We start from the raw sequence: 18,852 nt of genomic DNA on the forward strand, positions 1-18,852 counted from the left end.
GGCGGTGGTGGGGAGTGACAGTTTCGAGATGATCACCACAGACCCAGGCGCTACTCCCACGATAGAATTTGCAATTGCAGCAGCTCAAGAAGAAGCAGATGCAACGGCAGGTTCTCGTCGATGGGTTGCCGTCGTCTCTGTCTGTTTTGTCTGTGTTATGCGCAGAACCAGAACCCTCTCGCCTTGCGCGGCTTGAGCTGATGATGATGATGATGATGATGCACAGTGGAATTTGGGTGTGGCCGGAGGAGGCGGGATCTTTCTACCAGCACCAGCACCAGCCCAGCACCGGAGTCGCACGTTCTTGTTCCGTGGAGGGCGTGCTCCTGGCGGGGAGGCCTACGAAACGACCCTCCGCCCAGGCCTGGCGTGGTCTGGCGGGGTGTGCTACGTAGGTAGCTCAGGTGGGTAAGCTCAAGTCTGAGCAGCGTGTAAGTCGAGTCGAGTCGAGTCGAGTCGAGGCAAATGCAGGGGGGTGGCGTCGTAGAAACCCCGTCCGTGCTGTGAATCGGCTGGCAGCCCTACAGAATGAGAATGAATGCCTGGGATATGATATGAGCCCCGAGAAAGAGGGCCTGGTGCCGAGAGATTTCGGGTTTGATGCTGTGCAGAATTGTGAAACTGTTTCTATCCCCAGCGACGTCTGAGGTCTCCCCTCGACGTGAAAATGGCGAATCAGTGGCTTTTCTTGCCGGAGACAGAGCCGTCTAGTCACTGATACCTCTTGTCTGCTATGCGTAACGCGTTGTGGCCGAGTCAATTGGCAGAGAGGGCAGGCGGATGAAGCTATATTCTGCACCGCCTCGAGGATTTGGAATAGCTGTCGACTCGTAGCAGCAACCCCCGCGCAATGTATCTCTCCCGCCAATTTGAGTTTGGGGGCAAGTTCGTGCCTCAAAGTAGCCGGCCGCCTATTTCGGGATAGCCGGCTCCTGATTGAAATACTCAGAGCTAACAATTAAGCTTAAGATAAGTTGGGAGTGGCTCTATACCGAGCTCAATTGATAACAGGATCCAGTGTCGAGCTTCCAGGACTTGAAGATGATTCACAGAGGCAAGAGGAAGAAGGGAATGTCTTGGGTTATTAAGCACTTTCACTTTGGACAAACCACTTCCTTCTTACCTCCCTGGCCAAAGACTAATGCAGAGTTGGTGCCAACATGCTGGGACCAGGGGGCTTGTTTCCTCGTAGGGCTTGATGGAGAAGGCGCCACGGCCGACCTCAGACATCAGACATCAGACATCAGATATCAGACGGATAGAATGGCCCAACCGTTGTGCAAAGTAGACATTCTCATGATGGATCAACGCCCACACTTACTCCACACGACCACTCTCTCTCCTTGAAGGCTCACTGCTTACGTACGGAGACAATTTCCTACCCTGGACGTGCCCGTCGATACGCCCCGAGATCACTTCTATTCAAAGACATAGACATGCAGTTGAAGCTTCGGGTCCAGCAAGATGCAGAGTGGGACCGGGACGCACCTAGCCTGAACATGTGCTTGCTGTCCGCTACTGGAGAGGAGGCAACACGAGAGCCATCTTCATTGAGATCGTCTTCTCGATCTCTCATAGGTCGGTTTCCTTGCAGACGCCTCCCAGGGCCTGGCATCGTCAAAGCTATAAGTCCCCAGCAGAAGCTGCCCTTAGTCAGCGCAAGGTCATCTTGGGCGCAGGAGAGTGGACACTGACGATCGTGTTAGTGGCTCCAAACGCCGTCTTTGCGAGATGCCTCTTTCGGCAGCCCAATATAAGCACTCAATCGCTCCGTCGAGAAATTTGACATCCGGCTACAAAGACTCTGATCTCGTTGCTCGTGAGGTTTCGACTTTCGACTCTCTGTTATTCAGTAGTCTTATATCGATATCCCTAACTTAGTCATTGAACATGAACAGGAACCAAAAGTCATCATCACGTACGGCGCCAAAAGCAGACGTTTACACTGTTCCCATCGAAATGGCGGCCTTTTCTTCAATCGAATGATGAACCCCTGGAAAGCCACCGGAAGGAAATTTGCCCTACATCCCCTGGTAATTTTAGGGCTGATTAGCTGGCTGCAAGCCTAAATTTAAGCATTTCACCTCCACTAGTCAGCACTCTTTATTCGGTTCGGCATCTTCACCATTCTGAGAAACGGCCAAAAATGGCACAGAACTCTTTCCGATCTACAGATAGACAGACAGAATCTGCGCAAAAAGTTGCCTGTAATGTTTATTGTTTCGAACGGAAGCTAACGCTGCTTCTGCGGTCCGTATCACGTAAGATCCGGGAGAGGGGAGCGAGGACGTGTCTTGCCTTCGTCGCATCGGCTCACTTCACCGGTTCTAAACCATGATTGACATGGTGCGGCTTCTCTTCCTCGGACCAGGCGCCTGTGCTGCTCCACATCGGCACGCACGTAGGGAAATGGATGACGGCATGGACTCTGGTATAGCACGTTGGCCATGCTTCTTCTTGCATCCTTTGGCTCTTCAGCCTTCTAATATTTGATATATCTCATACACTTGTAATAGAGTGTATACCCTTTGCAATTACTGACGAGTCGTGCTCTCCACGCGTGTAAACCCGATTGCAGACACTTCGCGCCGCCGCCGATCTCCAGCCATTTCCACGTCCTCCGACCCGGAAAGGTGCGATTCTCAAATCCAGAAACAATCGGAGAATTGAAGAAGCAAGTGCTTCTGTGACATGCACTTCAGGTTCTCAAATCTGGTCTGCCAATCCACGCAGGTGCCAGCCGTTCGCTATCCCTACAACACGGCATAAATCTGACCGCCGGCCTGAAACGGATACCACCCCGATTGCGAGAGGCTGGGGGTCTGTGGACTGAGAGAACCGACTGGACAAGTCTTGATGCCCAACCAAGCCTTTGCCTCATCCTCTCATGCTTACCTGCCAAATACTGTTTGCTTTGGAGACTCCTTTGCGCGAGCCCCTACGTCTTAGTGTCACCCGTCTGAGCTAATCTCGGCTCAATCCCGTCACTAACCTCCGGCCAAGCACCGAACCAAGACCCGGACTAAGACCCGGTTGGCATCCGTGAACGCGGGGGAAAATCCACAAAATGGCCGGCAACATCTTCACGCACATCCGTGGTATCCTCATAGTGACACCATGGGTAATATTGCTGTTCTTCCAGGACCTTTTACTCTCACTGCTGCTGCTCATCAAACCCTTCAACCCGAGCTTGGCCTACAATCTTGCATGTCCGATCGTCTACTCATGCTGGATTATGATCCAGTGGTTTTTCACATCGGTCAACGGAGCACACATCACTATCTCTGGCGATCCTCTAGTGCCAGATGAGTCGGCAGTCGTCCTCTGCAACCATGTGGGATGGTCGGACTTCTACATGATTCAAGCATGTGCGATCAAGGCCGGCATGCTCGGCGGTACACGCTACTTTGCCAAGGCACAGTTGAAGAAGGTCCCTTTGCTGGGATGGGGCATGATCGCGGCGGGTATGCCCATGGTCACAAGAAACTGTACGTGTATCTACTCGGCTGGGTTTCCAAGCTATGGCCACAGGTTGGAATGAGCATGAGCAGCCAGAGCTTCCCGGCTTCGCTTCAGTCCCATAGATAACCGTATTTCCACATATATGCTTATTCCAGAGTAGGGCAACAAGACAAGAGGGAACTAGGCCGAGTTTTTGAAGGCATAGTCAAGACGCGCTGGCGCACTTGTACGTCACTATATAACACGTGAGGCACGATGATTGGAACCCGCCATGAACCTGACTCTCTCCAGGGCTTGTGTCCTTCTCCGAGGGAACACGCTTCACGCCGAAGAAGTACGCAGAGTCGGTGGCATGGTGCGACTCAACCGGCCGTCCGCAACCGCAACACCTGCTCTACCCACGGACTAGGGGCTTTATCCAGACCGTGCAGCACCTGCGGCAGGCGCCGCATGTCAAGGCAGTGTACGATCTGACGATTGTATACCAGCATGGTGACAAGTTCGGCGCCGCTCCGGAGTTCTGGTCGACGCTCAGCGTGCCTCATCTCAGCGACGTCGAGGGCTACCGCTTCGAGGTCCACGTGCGCCGCTTCGCAATGGATACGTTGCCGCGTGAGGATGCCGAGCTGGCGAGCTGGATTGAGGCGCGGTGGTTGGAGAAGGGGCAGTGGCTAGAGCAAAAGCGAGTTGAATGGAGTGGGAAGGAAAAAGGGGTCAAATAATATTGAGGCCATAGTATGACGGTCAAGTTTTTAGTTGACTTTTGTGGTCATCATTTACAATTTTACCCTGGGTATCACCTATCAAGCATAGCAGGTTGCATAATCGGACATTTCATAAATGCATACAGTTATCTGAGTAATTGCTAAAGCGTGGATATTCAAGCTTGAATGATCCCACGTGACGATCCCGTTGCAGGTGTTGTGTGAGTCTGGTAGTCGAGCCCCTTTTGCCTGAAGACACGGCTGATGTCGCTCGTTCCAAAACGCGATTATTTCTCCTGCACTCTAGATGCCGTCTTGACGCCAACATCCAAGCATGCCCTATCTGTCAGCTTCAGCGCATCGGCAGATCATTTGTAGCTACTGTGGCTGATGAGAGGAGCTGCGGCTCCGGATGGGGTTCTCTCGTCGCGTCGTACCAACGTGACTCTGCTCGTGTTCGGCAGTCAGGAGCAAGGACCCTGAGTGGCGTATGCTGTGTTGCGCTGTCGACGATGACGGCTCGGACAAAATTCAGCAGCGAGGAATAAAGCGGTGGTATCACACGAGCACGTCGAAGCTTCCTCGGCAGTGGCATCAGTCCTGATCCTTCCCAGTATCACCGTTCAGCCGGCCTGTCGTACTTCAGCCGGATAAACACGGTGCAGTCGACCGACTTCGGCTTGTGTGGTGCGATAATTAGACTATGTACATGATTCCGGAAACACGATCTGTCTCTTGACCAGGTGGTGGACCACCTCTTGGGGCTCGGCGCAAATCACTTGAATGCAGGCGAAATATCGCCATCACGGACTCTGGATCTCGATCTATCACAATAGTAGGGCAATCTCCCCACAATCCCGGCTGCGAGCTTTCCCCGGACGGCGGCCATCACGTGTGCCTGCCAAGTGATTGAGGGTGTGGAGAGAAATCACACTGGTGTTGTGATGGAATGCATTGCTTGGAGGGTGCGAGAGGCTTTAGCTGCATCTGAGCTAGTGATGCGTAGATAGTGAAATATGATGGATGATGTGAGACCGTTGGACGTAACCCCACGTTTAACATCAAAGTGAAACATATCCATAGCGCAAATCGGACTCCGTAGATGGCTTTATGTTGGAGTGTTACTCAGCATTGAGCTAGTAATGCTTTCAGAGCAGCACATCATCAGCCTGGAGTCGAGATCGGTAGGTGGCTTGGAAGGGGCTATTCTGGGCATTAGATGTGGTGTCCTGAGTTATGGTGAGGAGAAGACGGGTAAACGGCTATGAATTGAGAGTGAGTTGGCAAGATGTCAATGGTATGATAGTGAGGCCATCACCATTCGAGTTGACAGCCGTGCAGTTATGAGTCGGTGGGACGGTCATCCTCACCGCTCTGGTATGTTGCTGCTATGGCGGGACTGCTATTGCCAGTGATAAAGTAAACAGAAATGAAGATTGATCCTTCATGGAAAATTTCCGCGGATGTTCGATCGGTGTGCCGGAATAATTGCCCTGTCCTTGCTTGCTTGCCACGCCGATGACCTCGTTGGAAATACGCGACAGAGGCAATACATTGGTGATCCCCCTTGCGTGATGGCCACCACAGCCATGGAAATGGGACGGATTCACAACGGCATCTATCGCCTATCACGGCATGGATGCCGCTGGACTTGACGGCAGAGCTGGGATGAGAGCCTCTGGCCTATTGGCTGCTGATCTGCGAGGAGCGGCAGGTCTTCACGGGGTAAGAAATGCACGTCGCAAGCATTAGTTAGCAGCGCCGTGCTTCAATGGACGTGATGACTGCCTGTCATTGGACGGCGCACCCAATGGATCGTTGAGCAAACCGCATCATGCGGGACGTCTCGTGGAAGCTGTCCCTGGGACTGGGCGGACGCTGTGCGGAACACCCGGTCACCCAGCTGAACCGGCAGTGTGCTGTTGCACTCGGTTGTGAACTCCACTGCAGATGCTCTGCTCGTCGCCCTTGAATCTGTTCATGCCGTGGTCGTATTCTTTGCCTCGTGAAAGGGCAGATCCTTCCTCGTCTCAATCTGTCGGGAGTCGCCGCCAGGTGAGGCACATCCGAAATCATCGTGCAGCGACGGGTTGGGTCGTCATCTGAGAGACTCGTATGCAGGTTGCTGAGCGTATGCACGAGCAATATGCTTTCATCTAATGGGGGTAAGGGGTCTTGATGAGCCGGTGAGTCGGGCACGTCTAGGGCTGCTCTGTGGGATCCGGGCGAGTCGAGTCAGTCGGAGACATCGGCCGCCAATGCCCATCCACTCCAAGCCACCGCATTCGAAGTCAGAAACTTGGATATGCCATCCAACCTACTCAGAGCTACCAAGGAGGTGGATGCAACCCTACACAGATTCAAAACGGCTTGGGCCATGCAATGTAAACCGTACCCTTTCGAGCGGTCAAGGGACTCCAGGTGGCAACTTGGGCGGAGGATGCATGCAATGTAAACAAGCGACTTGGGAAAAGTGAAGAGAGAATACCGGTACCGTTGATGGAACCGAGACCGAAAGGGCAACGGCCACCCCACCATCGCCGTCATAAGACGACACGACGCCATGCTGAACTACTGCTCCGAGCGCATTGGCACGAGATCCCCGTTTTCCAAGCGTCTGCATTTAGGAAGCTAGGTGCAGAAGTCCCGGGCGAGCTACTTACCAATTGGCACCGGATTGACTGGGCCTCCCTCGCATCCCGATGCAGGATGCTGCAGGATGGGGAGTTGGAGCGAATTGGAGTCTGCCGGGCGTAGGCCTTCACGGGCTGAGTCGCCTGCTGAAGGAGGGTGAGTGAGGGGTCAGATATCACCTTGTATAGTTGTAGTAGTGGCAGGCAATGAGTCGCGGTAGCAGCAGCAGTGCCCTTAGTACTGTGCTGACAGACAGGGTAGACATCTCACTGGCAGCATGCACGCTGACGCTGGTGCTGGTGCTGGTGCTGATGAAGCTCCTGCGGGAGTCTGCTGCCGACCTCACCGTCTGCGATGCTAAGACAACGCATCGAGATGGTGGAAAGTGGTGAAAAGGTGGTGGTGGTGGTGAGGTCACCTCCCTGACATGCGCTTACCTAACCTACCTCAACCTCCCTACCTATCCTCGACCGACCCTCCACCTTATCTTAGGCATTGCGTCTTCATCGAGATTGTCGACGGCATCGCACCTGTTCTTCGAAAGAGACAAGACAGGACCAGATCAAAGATCAAGACAAGACATGCAGACACGGGCGAAGGGCCCAGCTCCGGAGGCGGCGCCGAGCAAAAAGGATAAAACCCACCCGCAATGGCTTTGCAATCAGAGGAGGTTATCTCCCATTCGTCTCACTCCAAGTCCGCGCGCGGGTGCTGCATGTCTGGGGACATCAACCGTGTACTGCGACAAGGCCAAGTAAGGCCAGCTCGGCCTCAGGTAGGGAGGTAGCATCTTGTGTTACGAGCTCATGCACGTCTGGTGCTTTTGACTCGCAATCAGCCAACAAGTGGCTTGACCAATGTATGGAACGCCGCACGGGGTTTCCACCTCAACGCCAACAACGCCAGATCACGTCCACGTGATGCCTCCCGTCAAGGTCTAGTGAGACATGCGCTTTGTTGCGGGTGGTTGAGGGGTTTATTACTCGTACAGTAGTGATTGTAAAGAGGACGGGACTGGATGAAGTCAAGTGAAGTTCAGAGACAGAGTTGCAGCAACGGCATGGCAATGGCATGGGGCACACGGGGGCTGGACTGGTATGGAGGGGAAAGAATGGAAAACGGGAGATCATCGACAGGAGAGAAACAAAATGCGTTAGGCTGGAGACGGCGCGAGGTCACGTTCAGGTGTAGATCAGCTAATCGATCTCTTCAGAAGTGTAGATCTGTAACAGCTAGCTACTCATTCCCACAACTCTAATGCGGGCATGGTGGAAAGTATTGACACGGCAAAAGTGACTGGATATAAGCGAGACATGACTATATTGAGTCGAGCAAGGCAAGCTGTCTGGTACATGGAGGCAGGATCAACACTGGATCGAGGGTATCCAATGCAGATAGTCGCGATCTTTTCCCGAGAGGCTACTAATGGCACGTACGTTGAAGTAGACGGCGATCCAGCTTTTCTCTGGCTATTATTGCTTCTTCCCTTCCCGGATCTGCCGCTTTATAGATCTATTCTGGAAACAGATAATATGCAGTTCAGCAACAGAAATAACAAGAACAGAAAAAAGCAATGACTAATGGAGGCCACCAAGCTGCAGTGCTGACGCTGAGAGGTCATGGGGGTTAGGTAGGCGAGGAGGAGAGGGTGTTTCCAGGGTTGGGATCTTGCAAGCAAGTCGAGCCGGACCAGAAGTCCAGTCCACCTGAGTTCAGTCCAGTCTGCCAGTAACAGCTGAGTACTTGAGTAAACAGTCCAGGGTAGGTAAATAATACATCGTCTGACTCACAATAGACTCCGTAAGCAAAGGTATTATATACCAGGTCCATCCTAGATGAGGTGGTTGTGATTGGCGAAGAGAGAGGATTCCCCCGCTCCAAGATGCCCCACCCATACATAACCCATCACCATCACCCCTTCACCCCTTCACTAATTACTACCTAGGTAAGTTCACTCGTCCCATCGATCAGTCGGCTCCAAATGAACGACACGCGAACACACACGCACACACAACTCTCTCTTCTCCGACGGCCTGGATGGATCCAGGGTTCTTCCGTTCACAGGCAATGGCTGTCTGAGGGAGAGTGAGAGTGAGAGTGAGTGTGAGTGAGCATACCAGGGAGTCTCGATGTACACCAGCTTTGGTTCTTATTTGTCAGAGATGAAAATAGTGCTACCTAGTTAAGTGTCTATCTAATGTAGCTGTTGAATTCTGCGAGTCTATTCGTTTAGTGTGGGCTTTCGAGGAGGGTGCTCTCTCTAGAAACGCGGTTGAGAGAGTTGATTGCCGTCGCTTTCTCTCTTCACTTTCACGAGCCTTCAGAACTCATACCGCAAACCAGATGCCCTTATCAACGTAATTATCAACACAATAACTAATAAGTAAAACCTTAGAGCACTCACTGCCTGCCACCCTCCTCATCTGCTTGTCTGTGTTTGTAATGCAATGGGTGGATGAATGCATGGATGGATGCATGGATGGATGGATATAGAAACCTTGAAGCCACCCGCATGGTATGCGGTGCATTGCCTTACATCTTACCTTAGCCTGGTGACGACTACTGTACTGTACTATACTATACTGTACTGTGGGAGACTCGCCCGCGGCATCGTCTCCGCCCTCCCTCCCATTCGTTCAATCATCCATCCCTCTTCTCCTCTCCTCCTCCTCTTCTCCTCTTCTTCACCCATCCGCCAAGTAATTCCAAGGTAGAGTATCGATAAAGGTACAGCTACGCAGTGATGCCAGTACTCTGTACTACCGGTACCTACGTAGTGCGTTGTTTGGTTTGGTGCTGGAGCATCCATCCACTTTCCCTCCACGGCCCCATCCCTCTTGCAAGAAAACCGCTGCGTTTCGATGGGGCCATTCCTAGTCGACCCCGGCTCTTTTCCAAGTTGTAGCGTGTCTGGACTCTGTAGCCCTGTCAAGTCCCGTTCCCAGGGCCGGCTCCAGTCCTGAAGTCGCCTCCAACACACCAGCAACACCAGCAACACCAGCCAGTGAGCCAGTAAAGCCCCCCTCCACCCTCCCCCCTCCCTCCAAATACACAGGCACCGTCCGGCCGTCTCCACAATAAACTTTCCCCGTGCTTCAGAGGGCACTGCGACCAGAAAAGAAAAACAGGCCTGTCTACACCACAGCTCCTTGTCTTGTTTTTACCGCCTGGTAGGAGGAGTTGATCACGACGACCTCACCTTGTCTCTTGTCTCTCGTCTGTCGTCTCTCTCGTCTGGATTGTTAATTAAAGCTCTGCCTTCCTCTTATCGGACGGACGTCAGCACGCCAGTGCCAGTGCCGTGCCAGCTTTGTCGGACCGTCCACCTGGAGCAGCCACGCAAAGTGGAGCGGCAGCAGCCACAAGCGGCTTCGTCTGCTGCCCCCCTCGAATTGTTCGTTCGTTCGTTCGTTCCTCTTCCTCCGAGGCGTGTCGAACGGCCCTCCGTTTCCTGCCCTCCCTAATCCACGAAAACACAAACGTCCACGACAGTCTCAATCTCCACCTCAACCTCAATCTCAGGCACTGCGATTGTGAGCGTGACGGCGGACGCTGCGCTCTTTCCACAGCCCTCCGCCAACACAGAGACATCGACGCCAAGTACCGCTATGTCTCTCAACATCGCGAGCTTCTTTGCGTAGCCCTGGCAGTCTCGCCAGATAATTCCTGGCCCTGGCCTGGCCTCGCTGCCATAGCCCATACCGAAGCTTCGCTCACCTCGCCTGCCCAACAGACAAACAGATAGACCGACCGTCCACAGCCAAGCTGCAATTCGAGCCGGGCAACAGTGAGACTCGCCTCACCTGCCCTCCCGCCCATGCGCGCCCTGCAACGGCATACGCGTTTGCACCCCTACTCAACGCTCCAACCCTCGCTCATAGTCGATCGTCCGCACCACAACTGGGAGATTGGAAGGAGGCCCCTTCTTGCTGACACCCCGATGCAACCGTCCCAATTGGCTCTGTTGCCTGACACCGACCGACAATGGATCAAGACCCCAATAGGCTGGCCCCGCCGGCCGTCCTCTCGCTGCGTGCCCAGACAGCCGGCGTGATGGAGCGGTCGCTCAGCGAGGACATACGGGAGGAACGCGAAGAGCTTCGAGAAGCCGCAGAACAAACTCTGAACGTCATTGTCGACCTCAACCTCGACGGAACCATCCGATGGGTCAGCCCGTCCTGGGTGGACGTCCTGGGCACACCTTCAGACACCGTCCAGGGCACCGCCATCGCCGACATAGTCGTCAGCGAGCCAACCACTATTTTTACGGATGTGGTTGAGTCGATGCAGAAAGATGACTCCAGGAGCCAGTTTATCCGCTTCTCTGTCAAGCTAGGCCCTCTTTCAAAGCTCCTGAATTTTGAAACCATCAAAGAGCCGGAAGCCGAGATAGAATCTCAAGTCGTAGACCTGGAGGCGCAGGGAATCATGGTCTACGATGGTGCTTCCGGCGGAGAAAGTCACGTAAGTAAAAACTTCTAGGATATTGTAACATTGACGCGTAGACATGCTAACTGATTGCTTGAAGACAATGTGGATGATTCGGCCCTGGGTGGCTCCCCGAGAGGTCCAAATCGACTTGAATTCCGAAATTGTCGACTCCCTCGGATCTGGTGCGGAAGTACTCGCCAGCTACCTTACGCAGCTCGCTGAATCAGGAGTTGATGATCCCGCAAATCATGCCCCTCCGCTTCCTGTCCTCTGTCGCATCTGCGAGCGTCAGATACCGCCATGGTGGTTTGAGAAGCATACCGACCTCTGTCTGCAGGAACATCAAGCAGAAATGGAGGTCCAGATGGCACAAGAAAACCTAACAGAACATCGCCACGCGATTGTCAAGGTCCTCGATGCTCTCGAGGCTCGAAAGAGCAGATCAATATCGGGCGACCAGCCTATTCTTCCTGTGGCTGAGTACAAAGGCATGCCAATCGGTCCAACTTCGACCGCATCTTCCCCCGGCACTGGTTCGCCCCTTCCGACTAGTGGCAGGTCTGGCGACAGGTCAGGAGGACTAGGACACTCGAGGGCTCGGTCATTTGCGGTTCGAAGACCACAGGCTAGAATCGTCGAGTTGCTCTTGGATCTTTGCGACACAGCCATCGAGATCAGTACCCCGGCTATCAAGGAATCGTCGTCTCAGAACCCCGGCGAGTTCCGCACCCAGTCACCGCAATCAGAATCTCGCATTTCGCAGGTAATGCAGTGGCAGTCACCTAGCACGAATACGCTGGAACAGGAGCAGGGACTTGCTGTTCTATGCGCCGATACTGAGCGAGTTGCCAAAGCCAAAGTCGATGCTGTTTCCCGTCATCGGAAAGTCATCGAGTACGCCGAGAGAATCCGAGTCGAGTTCGCCATCCGAGTTCAGGACTGCATCGATGCTGCTATGCGAAAGGCAGCTCGGATCGCAGCGGGACAATTGAGTGATTCAACTGGGTCGGAAAGCGACGATGTCGAAGACGAGGAAGAAGCCACTCCGGCTCAAGAACAGCCTTTCTTCACCGGGTCTTTTGACACACCGTCGTCTCTGGCAATGGCGTTGGAGAAGGCAAACATCAGTGACGATCCAGATAAGCGTCGCCTCTCTGCCGCAATCGGGTCTACACAGTCAAGTAGCCCGAAGGAATGCCCAACCCCAAGATCTCACGCTGGTGCTATGAGCAGCGTCCTTAGCACTACAGGACAAAGCGCGCGAGAGTCTCGCCGGGAATCTCTTCTATTCGAGAGTGATGCGGGAGACAGCGACGGAAGTCTAAGATCCTCATCCGTCACATCTCGTCCGCCACCAAGGACGGATTCGCCAATTTCAGAATTTGGAGATCTTCGCCGCCAAGCCAGCTCTCGTTCTCATCACAGAAAGAGTCTAATTCTACCGGGTGCCGTGTCTCCTCGGCGTCAAGAGTCCCCGTCCAGGACGGCTCAACCCTCGTCACCTCTACGCATCCAGAAACCTCGAGGCCTTCCTTTTCCAGCCAGTCAAGAAGCTGTGGTCTCGCCCGAAGCATCGCCAATGCTCCCGAACAGCGAGTTTGGCTCCCCTGCCGCCGTGCACCATCACCACCAACACCATCATCACCATAGAAGGCAGTCTTCAGCAGCCATCTCGCTGTCAACTGGAGATTATGGCCTGAGACATGGTCCGACCTCACCTCGGCTAAACGCTGTCACTGCACAGCCACTGGCTCGTGCGGTGCCTCCTTCGATTAAGGACTTTGAAGTTATCAAACCAATCAGCAAGGGAGCTTTCGGCAGCGTATATCTGTCGAAAAAGAAATCTACGGGAGAGTATTTCGCTATTAAAGTCTTGAAGAAAGCGGACATGGTGGCAAAGAATCAGGTTACCAATGTCAAAGCAGAACGAGCTATCATGATGTGGCAAGGAGAGAGCGACTTCGTCGCCAAACTGTACTGGACTTTCTCCAGCAAAGACTACCTGTATCTGGTTATGGAGTATCTCAACGGTGGTGACTGTGCATCGTTAATCAAAGTTCTCGGTGGGCTTCCGGAAGATTGGGTCAAGAAATATCTCGGTGAAGTCATTCTCGGTGTGGAACATCTCCATAGCCGCGGTATTGTCCATCGAGACTTGAAGCCGGACAACTTGCTCATCGATCAGAAGGGACACTTGAAGCTTACTGACTTCGGTCTGTCAAGAATGGGTTTGGTCGGACGTCAGAAGCGAGCTCTCAATAGTGGCACCAACGAGCCTGTGCCGGACCTGCTCAAGACCGGTCCGTTTGCCCGGTCAGCCTCAATCGGGTCTTCACGGTCTACTTCCCTCGATCTCCATGCCAGCCATCACTCCCCTGGGTCAACGCCCCAGATGACGCCCAGTGATATGGGCTCGAGCTTTGGCCAGCCTTCCTACTTCAGTCTTGGCCTTGTTCATCAGGATACTCGGCGTGTTTCCGGTCACCGCAGTGACAGTGGAGGCAGTGAGGCGTTGACTCAAATGCTTGGGAATTTCTCTTTGAACGACCCTCCGCCGCCAGCCCAAGCTATCCAATCCCCACATGGGAGCGAGGAGGGCAGTCCTTCGCCAGATATGGGATCTCTACATCACACAAATACGCAAGGAAGCACGGAACAGAGCAAGGGTACACCGCCACAGGCGAACATGCCACCCCCTAATTGGGCCCTTTTCGACCCAGAAGATACGAACCGTCGCTTCGTTGGCACCCCAGACTATTTAGCCCCAGAAACTATTAGGGGTGAACCTCAAGATGAAACTAGTGATTGGTGGTCTGTTGGATGTATCATGTACGAATTCTTATACGGCATTCCGCCTTTCCATGCCAGTGAAGCCGAGCAGGTCTTCGAGAATATTCTGGCAAGACGAATCCATTGGCCGGATGATTCCGAAGATGAGGTCTCGCCTGAAGCAAAGGATTTGATCAACAAACTTCTGTGCATGGATCCGCAGCAACGCTTTGGCTCCAATCGCGATGAGAAGTTCTCATCTGGCGGTGAAGAGATTCGAAATCACCCTTGGTTCCAGGGGATGAATTGGGAGTCGCTTTTGGAAGATGAGGCTCAATTTGTGCCGCAGCCCGAGAATCCCGAGGACACCGAATACTTTGACACTCGTGGAGCTACTCTCCAATCATTCGCCGAGGAGATGGAAGATCAAGCTTCTCCCCCTTCAGTGCCAGTGTCTGACTATCCAGACCGCCCGCACGATGCCCTGTCTCGCGTCCGCTCACAGGTCAACTCGATCAAGCGCGGCTTGATGCCGCTTCACATTCCTCCCCATGTGCGGGATCTGAAGAGCAGAAGGCTTAGCGAGCCAGTCGTCGCTGACGACTTTGGCAACTTTGCCTTCAAGAACTTACCTGTGTTAGAAAAGGCGAATAAGGACGTTATTCAAAAGCTCCGAGCCGAGGCTCTTGCCACACAGAATAAAGCAACAGCCATTAGTCCTGGCGGCATGAACCAGGTCACTTCGCCAGGTCCTACACTCGAAGGCAGCCCAGTCCTCTCGATGCCTGTCCAGAGAACGCTTTCGAACGCTAAAGCTTCGCAACGGCCTCAGTCCCCTTCGGGACTGAGCCACGCCAACTCGTCGCCCAGTCGTGTCTCACAGCCATCTTCGCCTCTTCTGGTATCATTTGTCGCTGGGCAAGGTGCTGAAGGAAGACGTAAGGCTTCTAGCAATTCTTCTAGTCTGTCTCAGCAGTCTGGGAGCTCACTTCAACCAGGCAATTTCTTCGACGTGCCCCGTGTCCCGCCTAGCCTGCAGAAGGCGGCCACAACGGTCGCCGCCTCACCTGTCAAGGGCCGAGGTGCACCATCGCCGCTGCCGCTCTCTCCTCAAAAAGCTGTGTCGACGCCTCGCCAGGCAAGCAACTCCACGAGCCGCTCCCGATCTTTGACAGTCGGGTCCCAAGAGGGCAGCCCAGTGGCTCCCGACCTACTCGTGCATCATCGAAATCGGCGCAGTCAAGTTTTTGACATGTCGCCGTCATCGTCAGATAACGAGGGAGATAAGGCGAATGCGGCCTTGCTTAGGGTTCAACGTCGCCGCCAGAGTTCAAGGCGAATGTCCCAGATTGCTCTTGATGGCCCAATGTTCCGTCCGCTTGATGTGCTGATCTGCGAAGACCACCCAGTTTCGCGAATGGTCATGGAGAAGCTACTAGAGAAGCTTCGCTGCCGAACCATATCTGCATCGACTGGCTCTGAGGCTGTCAGATACTCGATGAGTGACATTAAATTTGACATCATCTTCATGGAGTTCAAGCTACCTCAGATAAACGGCGCCGATGTGGCCCGAATGATTCGCGAAACCAAGAATGCCAACTCGCACACGCCTATTGTCGCCATTACCGCTTACTTGAAGGAGCTTCAAGCACCTCACTACTTTGACTCTCTCGTCGAAAAGCCAATAAGCTCGTCCAAGCTGACGGAAGTGCTGGGCAACCTTTGCCAATGGAAGCCATCTTCGCCAAGTCAGCACAACTCCGTATCACTCTCGCTCGCTCATCCTATACCCTCTGGTTTGCGGCAGGAGAGTATGAGGTTTGAGGATAGCCCAACCAGCGCGGCTTCCTCTGGATTTGCCCATCGGCCTGGAAGCTCCTCGTTCCGGGGATCCAGTCGTGAAGACTCTATTTCATCAAGTCTTTTTGGAGATTCAGAGTCCGTCTCCACTGATGACATTCCTGTTGTCATAAGTCGTAAGGCTACCGGTGATTGGGATGACAACGGCGGTTTGGGCATTGGTATCCCCCAAGACGAGATTCTCTTAAGCTCCAGCGACCCAGGCAAACCTCTTCCCCAGCTCATTACTCAACAGAGCGCTCCAGGACAGATTGACTTCAATCCTGGCAAAATGGTCGGGCCGACACCTGTCCCCATCCCACGACGCTCACTAGAGAAACTCAGAGCCAAACGTGAAGCCATTGAAAAGAAGAGAATAGAGGGCAGCATAGACTCTGCAGACGATGAGGATGAGGAACTGGGTCTTAGTGGTGGTGCCGAACGTGCCAGCACTGTTCCTGGCGCGGGCAATACTTCGCACAATCTCAACCATGCGAAGCAGCATTTCCGCAGCAAATCGGTTCTTCCCTCTTCCAAGCTTGGAATCGAAATGATGCGAGCAAATAGCCACGACAGCGTGAACGTCGCGGCATCCGAAGCCACGAGCACAGAACATGGGACTCGAGTTGTCACAACGCCCAACAGAGAGGTAGAGATGCAGTTTCCCTCGAGTACCCCAGATGTTCTGGCACCTGCCGATCTGCACGCAGGTGGTCTAGCTCTGAGCCCTGCTCCAATCATACAAAGCCTAGACGAAGCGGATGATGGCGACACCACCGTCATTCATACACCGCCGAACCCTGAGGAGAGCGCAGAGACAATTGTTGGTGTTGATGAGACACCGCGGCCACCAACCACATCAGGGAGCAAGCAGTTGGGTGTCGAAGAGAATGACGACGAGCAGCCCACCCCTCGACCGCCTGACAAGACAGTAGTCCCTCCCGAATATTCTATGTCTAGAATGATCTGAACCAAGACGACAAATAACCTGTCCCCAACCTAAAGGTGGACACATACCTATCAATGGCTCAGTTGAGCTGGCCATCCACAGAACCATGAACACATTTCCTTACACTTTTGTTGTCATTTCATCACGGCTCAAGCGCGGCGTTTAGTGGAACATAGTCTGATACAGACTGCATATATTTTTTCCTTTCTGGTCTGGTTGTCTTCTTCTCTGTCTGTGACTGTCAGGGCAAGGGTTATCTGCAATGTGAGCAACGGCGTTACATGGGCAATGGAGAGTTGAGGCATCAATCACATCGCCCAGCATTTGGCCCGGATCGAGGTGGCAGCTAGGAGCAATGAAAACAGGGGAGGGCCTATTTGTTTGCTTGCATCTAAGGAGACTGGGGTGTTTCGACGTCTGGCCCCCTGAGAGGCGCAAAAAGACTACTACTGCTACGACTACTACAACGTCAACATTTTTTCTTTTTTCTTGTCACACATGGTTGATTACCACGGTTGAGCAAAGAGGCAGAAGCGCCCAGTGCCACTCCTACGGTCCTTTCTTTCTTCCCTTATTCACAACACACACCCCCTTCGATTCCGGATATATGCTTGATAGTGACGCCCTTGTTAATTGGCTCAGGGAGAAAAGAGAGAGAGAATGGAAGCGGTCCTGTACGTATGTACCTGTATGCATTCAGAGAATGGATGGCAAAGAGTGAGAACACCAAAAAAAAATATAACGGCAATGAAATTGGATTGGTTAAAACTTGTCATAATTATTTCCTGTGAAATGTCGTTCACTTCATTTGATTGACGCTACTGATCCGGCACTTGCAAGATACTGAAATCATGTGCTTAAGTGAATTTGTTTGGAGAACCAATCGGCACGACGAGAAGATACTCGTTTGCTGTCGTGAAACGCATGCAATGCCAGGTTTGTGGCGAAGAGAAGGCATTCTATCTGGGCCGTACTCACATCCGTTTCTACTGGTGGTAGTCAAATCAAATCGCCGACGACAGCCGCGTTGAGTTTTTAGGTGGGCGAAAGAGGCACTCGTAACAAGTGTACAGCCACCCGCAAGTTGACCCGAGGCAATACTATGCAGTACTTAGGCATTCCCGTGAGCCAATGTCTGGTTCTGCGACGTCGTGTGGGCGCCGCAACCTCCGCTGGACTGCCAGGCCAATGGCCTGACAGCACGTTATGTCTTGCCGCTTTCAGCAGTAGAAAAAAGCGGACGGGCCGTTTCCCACAGGCGGTCGGTGTTCGGGAGAGGCAAGAATCGGCCATCGTCACTTGCGTAGAAAAGCTCCGGCGCATTCACATCCACATTGAAAGGCGGAGAAAGGTAGCAGTGGTCTCCGCCTTGGTGATGACCAGACTGCGCATCCAGCAGGGTTGCCGTACATGGAGAATTACCAACGTGAGAGTACCGGTACCTACACTTCGAACTGTCTCCCTATCATAATTACATAGACAGCAACCACCTACATCACTGATGCCAAGGCGATGTTCAATTACAGGACGGGATAGAGGCATGTTCTCAGATTGAAGATGCTTTCTCGTAGAGAGATGATGCCTCTTTACATCTGAAACGACGACTGTGGCTGACAGAGTCTGAACTCTGAACTGTACCGGATAACCGGCGAGGGATGTGATGTCAGCGTCCGTAATCATGTAGAAGAGTCGGTAAAAGAATACGGAGGGAGCGGAGCGAGGGTAGGCTCAGGTAGGGAGCTGATGCTGATGCTGATGCTGATACTCCGATGGATGGAGTCGATGGACAGCCAGCATGAGGCCATCCATGCCCATCCACTTTCGCACTAACTTTAGTGGAGTCTTTGGTTTTAGCGTTCTGAAGTGTCTCCAAGATTTCTCTCTCCAAGTTCTGTCAGGGTCCAGTCGTTGGACACACGTGGGGGATCCTGAGCATCTGATTGGTGCGTGTGGCGCAGCTGCAGGTTGGGGCCGCCAAGCGACGTGCATATCAGATTTGCAAAGCAAGATGCAGCCATCAAGCCATCCCAGCACTCACAACGCCTCGTCCCCCTCTTTGCCTTG

The 18,852-nt window shown here is 53.3% G+C and overlaps 2 protein-coding genes across 2 annotated transcripts; both read left to right on the forward strand.

The window, feature by feature from the left end:
* Positions 1 to 3,067: 3,067 nt before the first annotated feature.
* UCRPA7_4042 (putative 1-acyl-sn-glycerol-3-phosphate acyltransferase protein) lies at positions 3,068 to 4,184 on the forward strand (the record flags this gene model as incomplete). Its single annotated transcript, XM_007916588.1, has 2 exons — positions 3,068 to 3,464; positions 3,754 to 4,184. The coding sequence occupies 2 exons, from the start codon at positions 3,068 to 3,070 to the stop codon at positions 4,182 to 4,184; spliced, it is 828 nt and encodes a 275-aa protein (XP_007914779.1).
* A 6,600-nt stretch (positions 4,185 to 10,784) lies between these two features.
* On the forward strand, positions 10,785 to 16,809 carry UCRPA7_4043 (putative agc protein kinase protein; the record flags this gene model as incomplete). Its single annotated transcript, XM_007916598.1, has 5 exons — positions 10,785 to 11,264; positions 11,329 to 12,398; positions 13,035 to 13,544; positions 14,100 to 14,938; positions 15,410 to 16,809. The coding sequence occupies 5 exons, from the start codon at positions 10,785 to 10,787 to the stop codon at positions 16,807 to 16,809; spliced, it is 4,299 nt and encodes a 1,432-aa protein (XP_007914789.1).
* Positions 16,810 to 18,852: the final 2,043 nt, after the last annotated feature.

This window comes from Phaeoacremonium minimum, assembly GCF_000392275.1.
Source record: "Phaeoacremonium minimum UCRPA7 unplaced genomic scaffold PA7_03_scaffold_314, whole genome shotgun sequence".
NCBI classification, from domain to species: domain Eukaryota; kingdom Fungi; phylum Ascomycota; class Sordariomycetes; order Togniniales; family Togniniaceae; genus Phaeoacremonium; species Phaeoacremonium minimum.